The sequence below is a fragment of the Chrysemys picta genome, chromosome 2, assembly GCF_011386835.1.
Source record: "Chrysemys picta bellii isolate R12L10 chromosome 2, ASM1138683v2, whole genome shotgun sequence".
In the NCBI taxonomy this organism is placed as follows: domain Eukaryota; kingdom Metazoa; phylum Chordata; order Testudines; family Emydidae; genus Chrysemys; species Chrysemys picta.
The window spans coordinates 168,117,969-168,128,745 of NC_088792.1; the positions used below are offsets into that span (position 1 = coordinate 168,117,969).

The window sequence follows — 10,777 nt, forward strand, 5'->3', positions numbered from 1 at the left end:
AAATGAGATTGGGGGATGGGGGGTTGGTTGGTTTAGTTTTGTTTTGTTTTAAAGGTTTGAAACAAATCAGCCATACTCCGAAAAAGTAAACATTTTTGTTTTTTTAAAAGAAGGGAAGACTGGCATCAAAATTTTATCAGCATGAGTATGGAATGGTGATATTATTCACATAGACAGAACCCTTTTCCACCACATCGGATTTTCATATATTCCCAATTCACTCTGTGTAATATGTGAAAACTTTCTTAGTAGTGTTTTAGGAAGTTTTCAAAAAATTATTGGGACTATTTTTTGTATCCCTCCACCTATAAAACCAATAAAGCTAACATGAGGTCAACAAGATAGAGCTCAGACAAAGCCATAAAGACCTCTAAAATGACCTAAAACAGTTATTCTACATGTAACAATGTCATGATTTTAAATTCTGTGATCAGGGTACCTTATAGGCTAGCAGTGGGTGCTAAGGGGCTCCCACTGTGCAGCAGGGAAGTCCACTGTCCAATGGTATAATTTTCCTGTTTCTAGCTTTGTAGGGCCTCAAGATATTAAACTTTAAAGTCATGACATTTTCATATAAAGGAAAGCTGTTACCAGGCCAGGACAGAATCTTGTCCGTCCTGAGGCAGATATATGTACACATACACATGCACAGCCTGATAAGACCTTCAAGATCAAATATCCCATCTTACCTCCCGGTTCTTTTGTAATCTTTTTTGTAGGACCTCTCTGAAGATGGCGATCCTCGGCTATCACGATGCCTATGTCTTTCCCTCTCCCGTTCCCTTTAAGAATTTAAAACAAAGAGGTTAAACAGGAAATCCTGAATTTTGTAAATACTGTTCCTGAAACCGCACAGAACCAGTTTTAAGTCAATTGACAGCAGTGTTGTAAGTTGTGTGTTCCAACAGTTAGATTCCACAAAAGCTGGAAGCCTTGGGGTGTCTATTCCTCAAGAAATTTATGACAGACAGTCCCCTCCATCTTCCCGCTTTCATCATAAGGACATCTATCTTAATAGTCTATTAATTTATACTCAGTATAGACAGCCGATATAGTACACCATCAGCGTCACTCCCATTCTGCCTGTCATTCTTCTGTTATAAATGAAAGGCATGCTTAATCCGCCTGCTACCATTCTCTTTCACTTAGAGACTGAGCAAGAAACTATTCCACGCACAATAACTTCAGAATCAGAGCAATAATTCAAATACATTTCTCATACAAGCCCTCTGACCTTCATAGCCACCTCAGAAGTGCATAAAAATAAACTAAGATAGCCAATAAAAAAAGAGGTGTCTCCACAGCCTCATAACTATGACCCACATCCTGTGAACACTTATACATGAGTAAATTTACAGGCAAAAGCAGTCCTAAACACCACCACTCCCGATGTTCTGTAGTTTTTAAAATAAATATTCAGTTGAAATAAAATAAAATAAAAAATCACATCCAGAAGAAAGCTCCTACAGTTGTTTTCTGTTGTACTGAGAAATGCGATTTGCATGGATACTTCTCAGACCATCCTCAACCATAGCAACTGTGAAACAACGGGACAAGGGGTGGGGGGTATTAGGCGCCTATATAAGAAAAAGTCCCCAAAAACGGGACTGTCCTTTTAAAAACGGGACATCTGGTCACCCTACTCAACCATTAACCAGTTATCACAATTCCAACATTGCAGATGCCATTATACAACCTATATCTAAGCCACAGTTGTTACAACATTTAAAAACAATTTCTTGGGGCAATTCTTAGAAGAAACCAGAGATCTTAAGGCTTCCCAGGGCAAGTCTGGAGATTGTATTTCAATGTTCAGGGCTTCAAAAGGATGAAGTTTAGCTAAGTAGCTGTAAAATTTAAATCATGGGATTCCATGGTTTATTGTTTTTCAATGATTTGCACATCAAATGTACTCCGTTTATAAATAAAAATATATTTCCCCTCAACTGCTAGTCCTGTAAGTTAGTGGTTCTCAAAGATGGTCAGGCGCTTATTCAGGGAAAGCCCCTGGCAGGCCGGGCTGGTTTGTTTACCTGCCGCATCCGCAGGTACGGCCGATCGCGGCTCCCACTGGCCGCGGTTCACCTCTCCAGGCCGATGGGGGCTATGGGAAGAGCGGCCAGCACATCCCTTGGCCTGCGCCGCTTCCCGCAGCCCGCATTGGCATGGAGCAGCGAACCACGGCCAGTGGGAGCCGCGATCGGCCGAACCTGCGGACACAGCAGGTAAACAAACTGGCCCAGCCCGCTAAGGGCTTTCCCTGAAAAAGCGGCGGACCGGCTTTTAGAACCACTGCATAAGCTCAACCTGGGCTCCTTCCTCCTCAGACATCACCATCAGGAAAAAAGTTCTTGCAGGCCCAATTTGGCCATCAGTGACACAGATGTTAACTCATGGCTGTCAGTCAAATTGTACAGACGTAATTGACTGAAAGTTAGTAAATAATCATGCTGATGCACAAGAAAGAATAGATAGATGTCTGCTACCATAGCTGGGTTGGCTCTGCAAAGATAATAGGAATTTGAATCGAAGTTATTAACATACACATACATACCGGTATATATACACATACACATGCACACACAAAAATCTTGTAACCTTGTGAAGTAAGCACAGCCAAACAAATTTAACACATACTATCTACCCCTTCTTCACCTGGACCCCCTTTCTTCATCTTTCCTTATTGTGTTCTGTCTAAGTTTAGAGTGTCTGATCTCCAGAGCAAGGCCTGTGCCATCTGATTTGTTGGTGAGCACTGGATCAAAACAAATCAAAGCAGGAAATGCTTTTTTGCCATTAAAAGTGAACAGATATGACACGAAAAAACACAGGGAAACCAGATTTCAGTGGCCTTAAAAATCTATGGACAAAAAGCTAACATTTTAACATACCTGCTTTTCGAGAGAAACTGAACTTTTAAATTTGAAATCTAGTTTGAGGAATTATGTAGTGAATACTTAAGTCACCTACAACATGCACAATATTCCATAACCCTTTCTTTTCATGATGCTTGAATGCTGATCACGTTTTGCTCTCTCTGATCCGTTACATTAGCTTTTTAAACGATTGTTCCATTGTTTACAACGCCTTTCCTTCTCCAGGTTTCTCAATAAAACACACTTCTTTCAAGAAGCCTATGCAATTGCAGAGAAGGGTTAAACTTCTTAAGATAAAATCTCAAATTTTTAAAAATAAATGCCTAAAGTTAGGTATCTAATCCATACTTCAGACATAAAGACACTCAGTGAAATGACAACACAAGTTGGAACACCTCTGTTCCTTCACACTCCTTATGTTGAGTCCCGTCCCACCTGTTCCTGAGTTGGATAACTGGGTCTTGATCCTGCACAGAACCGCACAGGCAGATCCTTAGGCCCCTCAGGAGTCCCACTGAAGTCAATGGATCTCCATGCAGAGCCCCATTGATATTAGTGCGGCTCTAAGTGAGAGCAAGGATTGGCAAACACAGTTCTCTTTGCAGGATCACAGCCTTAGATTCCAAGTTCTTGGGGCATGAACCTTCTCTTCATAAAAGCCTGTAAAGCACCTAGCCCTATGCTGGCTCTATACACAAGTTGATAATAATCAACACAGAGCACCCCCGACTCCTGGCAGCAACTCTCCCGGAGTGTGAAGTAGCCAGCCACCATGTCTCTAGTGATCATCGAGAAATTCCAGCACATCCACTGAGTGCCCAACAACGGGCAGTGGAAAACCACCATCACCACCACCACGGGTGTGGGCCAGCACTGTGCCCACATGGTGCAGAGAAAAGCAGACATTGATCTGACCAAGAGAGCTGACGGAGGATGAAGTGCATGTCATCACCATCATGCAGAAGCTCAACAGTACAAGGTCCCTGAATGATTCCTCAACAGGCAGAAGGACATTAAGGCCAGCAAATACAGCCAGGTTCTGGTCAACAGGCAGGACAATGAACTGCACAAGGACCTGGAGCAGCTAAAGAAAATCCAAGTGTATCAGAGCCTGCGTGTACGAGCCCAGCATACCACGACAGACAGGTGCTGGGGCAGAGCGATTGGTGACTCTAAGAAGTAGTCTCTGCCTGCATCTGCAATAAAGTGCTATTCCCAAACCAAAACATTCTCCTTCTCCAGGCAACAGTTTGAGCCCTCATTAAATTCACAGATCATTGATTTACCTGCTTCGTTCATAACTTCTGTGGCGAGGCGGCGTCCTTCCTCTGTCATAATCTGACCTGTGCCGACTACTTTCTTGCCTTCTCCTGTCAGGGCTCCTGCCTCGATCCCGCCGATCTCCATGGTTACTGGGCCGGTGTCTGTCTCCATGCACGTGACTATGATCGCGGTGCCGGTGCTCATCGTAGTGCTTACTCCTCTCCGGAGACCTTCGTTCACTTTGGGTCTTTTCTACCTGATATTGGCTTGTGTGCCGGAAATGACTGCTACTGCTACTGCTGCTATTGCTGTTGCTGCTCTGAAAGGAGTTTGAGTTATGTTGATAACTATTAAAATTAGGCGGTGGGAAAGACTGCTGCGAATAGCCAGTAGAGTAGACAGGTTGATAATTAACTTGCTGCGGCATCACCGGTGGTGGTGGAGGATGAGGCATTGCAGGAGGCGGCATCATGTAGGGAAAAGTGTTTTGTCCAGATGGGGCCCCTGGTACTGGGGAATTACTGGGATTTGGGACTGGTGGAGGAGCAGGAGGGAAACAAGGAGGGACTGGAAAACTCTGCCTCACTTGATGGTTTGGAAAAGGCGGCCTCATGGGACACTGGCTGATTGGACTCTGTGCTGAAGGGGGTACCAGGGACGGATACGGTATAAAATCCGGTCTGGGAGGCACATAGCCTGTGGCTGGAGGGCTTGAGTAGGTAGTCGGAGGAGCTACTTGCTGGTCATATTGGTACTGCACTGAAGGCTGCTGAGGGTGAAGCTGTCTTAGGTTCTGAGGTCTGAAGGTTTGTGTTGACGTTCTTACTCCAGGTCCTCCTCGACCCCGTGGGCATCCTCGTCCAGAATGGAAAGACATCTTTCACCTTCAACGGAAAAGAAGAGATAAAATGTATAATGCTACATGAGTCTCGGGGTGGGGGGAGGAGGGAAGGGCTAATTGTCTGCCACCCTTTTTAAGCCTTATTCTGTAACAAAGATAACTTCTTGAATATCAAGTTCCAGCCCCAACTGAAATGTCAAGGCTCTCCTTGCTACTTGTACCCAGTTCTGTTCAACTCAAAGGCAAAACAATCTCTTCCAAGAGCTAGACAGCTACAAAAAAGTCTGCTCTCTTCATATATAGCCTGGCGTCCTCGGGTGTCAATGAGAAAACTGTACATCAGTAAAACATCAATCAATACCCAATGGTGAATCTAAGAAAAAATTTGTATCAGGTGGTATGGGCTCGATCCTGAACCACTGAAATCAACAGTTTTGTCATTCCCCTCAATGGAGACAGGAGCAGTCTGCGTTCCAGTACCTCCATATTGGTTATTATTTCCATAAAAAAATCTCCTGAATCCCTAATCCAGTAATATGTTCTGCTAGCACACTGCCTGAGCAGGGCCAAAGTTTGACAAATGTTTACCTGATCATTCATACACATACCTGTTCACCAGCCACTATGATGCAAAGCCTTCAAACACCAAAATTAATTAGCTTTTATAAAAATAAATAAATCACAGAATCCACGAATTTCGACTTCTGCAATAACCATCCTATAAAGGTGCACAAGAGGTGGGCTCTCATACAATTTTAAACCTTGAGAATAAGGGTTTCACCAACTTTTCCTGTTATATCAAATCCCAGCTACCCTATTACCAGTCAAACAGAAAGACAATGGCAGTTTATGCTCCCTATTTTGGCCCCAATCCTGAAAAGGCTTATAATATACTAAACTTTATACACTGTAGGCAATCCCATTCAAGTCAATGGGACTACTCCCAGTGTATGAAGTTAAGCATGTGCATAAGTCTTTTGCAGAATCAGTGCCTTAGATCATAAAGATTCACACACACACCCCGCCCGCAGTGGTTGCAACCAAAACTTGCAGCATTGTATTAATATATGAGAACCAGACAGTGAAAGTGACTAGCCAAACACCATTGTTCAATGTGAGGAAAAAAGTGAAATACATAAATGGTACAAATAAATTCAGTATTTAAAATTATTTCAATCTTGATATTCTAAGGGGTAACATAAGGAGGTTTATTTTAGGGCTGGGGGTTAAATGTGATATTCAACTTGACAGTATTCCTCTAAAACACAGAGAAAATATCGAACACGACCCACCAGCATCTTAAAATATAATCAGGATAATTTCATATAATGGAACGTATAAAAACTAAACGACCTATGTCAAAGATATAAAGTCTTCCTTGAATCATAAAGGCTTTGTCTACCCTACAAATATAACCATATTTGGGAACCTGCTTCCAATCTTCTTGTCCTCTAATTTAATTGGTGGGGTACTTTGAATTGTATCGACATTTCACAATCAAGTGAAGGCTTGATCAGACCTAAATGAGAAACCAGGCTGAAGCCTTGATTTGTCTAGAGCTTCCTCCCTGTTATTTAACATGGTGAGGTGCAACACTTCATTTATTAATTACTAATTATTATTGGGGCTATGTCAGTGTCCACAACACACCTGGCAATTTCCAAACATACACAATCCTTTCAGCCAAAGAACTCACAATCTAAGAAAACAAGCAACCCATGAAGGATGAAGAAATAAATAAAACATGCAATGATTTTAAAAGTAAGCATTAACTCCTCCACTTGTCATTTACCTAGCCAGATGCTCTACAAATTGGATGCATGTTTGCAGCCAAATTCAGGGATAACCAAGGCATAATCACATTCCCTGTTAATTTCAATGGAATAAATGGGCTCAGAGAGCCAAAAGGTATTAATGAGACCCTATCACTGCACAACAATTAAACATGGTTTCGGGTTTAGAGTACACAGCCTGCAGCAAGCCTAGTCCTGTAGCAACAGCCACCATTCAAAAAAAATTAATAAGCTTTTATTAAAGATGCAGAAAAAGAAGGAAAAAAACATTTAAAGCATTAGACATATGAAACATTAAGTACTGCTTCCATTTTAACAGTATTCCATATTCCCTTTAATGGCACGGAGTTTTTATAAGGAAACTTCCCTCCCCCCTTCCTGTTTGACAGACTGTCTGATTGTATAAATGATGGTAATAACTGTCCTTTTTGGGGAAAGAGAAAAGGTTAGTTGAGATGGGCTGGAGCTGTTGTTGTTAAAGTTTGACCCTGCTATCTTTAAAAACACACACACAAGAATAGCAAAGATTAAAAATGCAGTTTCTGTTTCTGGCTCTTACTTGGAGAAACACAGGCACAACACATGATCTTAGCAGCCACTCTGAGACCTGGCAAATTTGTACCAGTGTTGGGCTGTTTAGGATACTGTTTTTAGCTGCCTCTCTGGTCATGGGCTCACAGCAGTGTTGTAAAAGATGCAGTCTTGGCCAGCTAAATCAGATTATTATTAGGCAGAGGCAAAAGGAGAAAAACAGAAAAGAGGAGAACTAAAATAAGGTTGGGAAGGAAAAAAGACAGGAGGGAGGTGATGTCAGCAGGAAGCCAGGTCTGGCATTCCAAGTGCTGTACAGAATGTAGATGGTAGAGGTGGTGAAGTTCCTGGGTCCATCTCTCTGGCTCAATCTGATCAGAACATCTTTCAGGAGCAGGACAACAAAGGTCCAAGTGGCATTGTGGTGGATCCCAAGGTCTCTGGAGACAGTGATGGTATTTTTATTCCTTCTAGTCCATGTGTTTCCACCTCATGTCATGACCTCCGCAGCAAAAATCTCATTTTTAAAGAATCCCCAAAAGGGGTATTGTGCAAAATAGTTCATTCCCTCATTATTTTGTTCACCAATTAGGCCTACTTTCCAGTCTCACCCTTTTCCTGTTTACCAATCATGATCTTAACACAATACTTGTTTGGGGATCACTAGTTTATTGATATCACCTTTCCAGCGTTGCATCCCCCCTCACTCCTGTCCGCAGCCCTCCCCCCCCCCCCCCACCGCTCGAGCTGGGGCCGGGTGTGGGGCCGCAGCTCCGGGGGTGGGGTTGGGGAAATGTGGACAGAGGTATTGGGGGGGGGGGCAAGGCTATGTCCTCAGCTGAGGGCAGTTCTGGGGCCAGGGGTGGGGCCGGGGCCGCAAATGGAGCCGCGGCCGGGGCCAGGAGTGGGGCTGTGGCCGGGTGCACAGCAGCATCTGGGGGCGGGGCCAAGAGCAGAGCTGGGAGCAGAGTGGGGCTGGGTGGTGCTCCCTCCCCACCCCCAATGGAGGCTGGCCTGGGCCCTGCAATGTACCCCTGAATGCTCCTCCGAACCCTCCACAGTTTGGGGACCTCTGCAATAGATCTTTCTGTTTGGACTAATCCAGCCTGTCTTTAGTTTTCTGTTGGCTTTTATCAATAATTGTATATAATGAACTAGCTGGACTTTTGTTACCTTAGACAATTTAGAGCACAGGCCTCTACACAATGGTGCCTTAGAGCAGTCCACCGCATATATTTCTGCTGAGGGATTGTCACATAAGAAGAAATAAATATTCTAAGGAAGGACTATATTCGTCAACTGTCTCTGATTACAGTCCTTGATCTACCCACATCTCTCATGGAAATAACGTTCTCAGATGCACTATCATAATTTAGTCACCTTGCAGATAACAAAGTATGAATTTGAAAATGAAAAGTTGTGGAATAATGTAGAATGCACAAGTCATTTCGAAGTTCCCTCTGTTGCAATTTTAATTTAGCTTCATTTTGGGTCCACATTTAAACCCCAAGCTTGGTCTATACTACAGAGTTAGTTCAACATAAGGCAGCTTAGGTCAACCTAATTATGTCAGTGTCTACACTACAATGATGCTTCCACGGAAGTAAGTGGTCTGCTATCCCAACATAATAATTCCCCCTCCACAAGAGACATAAGTACTAATGTCGGTGTATTTACTCACATTGCCTGTTGGCTGTCATTCTTCTCACTTTCACAGCATGGGGCTCACAGCTGCCCACCCCACTCACCCACGCACCCCCAGCTGTCAGCCAGGCACTGGACTCACAGCTGGAGCCCCCACCCTGGGGTGACAACCCAACTGTGAGGCACCATGGTGCTCAATTTCAGGGCAGGGAACCTACCGTCAATGAAATTGACATTTTTGTCAGTTTCATGGCTTCAGCTTTGAGCCTTGCACTGCCACTCTGAGCCAGAGGCAGACCTATAACTGACAAGAATGTCAATTTCATTGCTGGTAGGCTCCATGCTGTGAAACTGAGCTCACAGCTCAGGCTGTCACTTCAGAGGGGGAGGGGGAGGGGGAGGGGGGCGAGGGAGGCTTGATCCAGCTGCGAGTCCCACACAGCTGTCAGTACCCCACACTCCTAAATTAAGTTAACCTAATTTTGTAGTGTAGACAAACCCTAATAAACTCTCTTTTCTTCCCACCGATACTATGGTGATGGCAGCTATTTATGCCAAGAGCAGAGCTGGGAGCAGAGTGGGGATGGGGGTGCTCAGTGGTGATGGCAGCTATTTACGTATCTAGACACAGATACACCCAAACTCCCCATACTAGCAATCTAGAAGCATGTTGTTTGAAAAGTCTGGAAGTAATCTCTTTATTTTCACTCCACCCTACTAACAGACAGCACCTTATGTCTGACCTTAAAGCCAGAAAGGGTAGTGGCAAGAGGCCATCAGACAGTCAGTCTGAGAGATATGATAGGGTTGTAGAAGCAGTGCATCACATTTAGGCCTTGTTTAGACTTAAAAGTTGTTTTACCAGGTAGGGGCTATTTCAATTAGGGGGATGATATTTTTAATGGCATAAAAAGTGACTTATGCCACTACAGGTATTCCTTTTCCTCTATAGGAATAACTAAAGCACCTTTATACTGATGTAACTGCATCCAGAGTACCAGGGCTATGCCACTTTAATTCTACCAGTATAGCTATTTCCTTTCCCATACAACAGCTATACCACTATACGCATCTTTATACTGATAACTGCATCCACACTAGGGAGGGTTATACAGTTTTGACTATACCGGTACTGTTAAAGCATTACAACTTCCTAGTGCGGACAAGCCCTTAGCCATGCATGGGACAAACCTTGAAGCCAGGCAAAACTCTGATGAGTTGGGATTTTGCCATCAACCTGTAACTCAACTGAGCTGCTGCACACATGAAACAAAATGCAGGGGAAATACACAGGTCTGTAGCCAGAGCTCTAAGGGGGGAAGAGAGAGTCAATCTTAAAATAAACCCCAGGCCCAGGCGAAACTCATGGTCTGGCCGGGTTTCTGGGCCCCCTCAAACCTAAACCACCCAGTGAAAAGGGGGAAGGACCCACGTGAATCTAGCCCAGCCAGCGCCAATGCTACCCAGAATCCCGAGCAAAGCACCCAGCCGGGAAGGAAAAGGAAGCAGAGGGGGACACGGGTTCCTAAGAAGGGAGCGGGGGGACTGACCGGGGGAAGAGGGAGCCCCCTCCTAGCACTAAGGGGGGAGGGGGAGGCTCGCTTTCCCTCCCCCAATCTGACCCGCTCTCCTAGCAAGGGGGCGGGAGCATCCATCCTACCTGAACGAGCCCCCCTCGCAGCCCGTGGAGCCAGACACCCGCGGCGCAGGCCGGGCACCAGCCAGGCAAACACCGGCTCCGGAACAGGAAAAGGGAGGGAGGAGCATCCACATCGCGCGGAAACCCCGCCGCAACCATCCGCGCCGGGTCACTGAGAGGGGCGGGCAAT

General features: G+C 44.7%; 1 protein-coding gene across 5 annotated transcripts in view; it reads right to left on the bottom strand.

The window, feature by feature from the left end:
* The window catches only part of DROSHA (drosha ribonuclease III), a 92,709-nt gene extending 81,962 nt beyond the window's left edge, over window positions 1–10,747 (bottom strand). For all 5 annotated transcript variants that reach the window (XM_065584796.1, XM_065584795.1, XM_065584794.1 and 2 more), the window contains exons 1-3: window positions 10,609–10,747; window positions 4,163–5,023; window positions 690–782 (exon numbers count right to left, since the gene is read on the bottom strand). In XM_065584796.1, the coding sequence (XP_065440868.1) occupies window positions 690–782; window positions 4,163–5,016 (947 nt within the window). In that variant the 5' untranslated portion in view covers window positions 5,017–5,023; window positions 10,609–10,747. The remainder of the gene's footprint in view (window positions 1–689; window positions 783–4,162; window positions 5,024–10,608) is intronic.
* Between the last annotated feature and the right edge of the window lie 30 nt (window positions 10,748–10,777).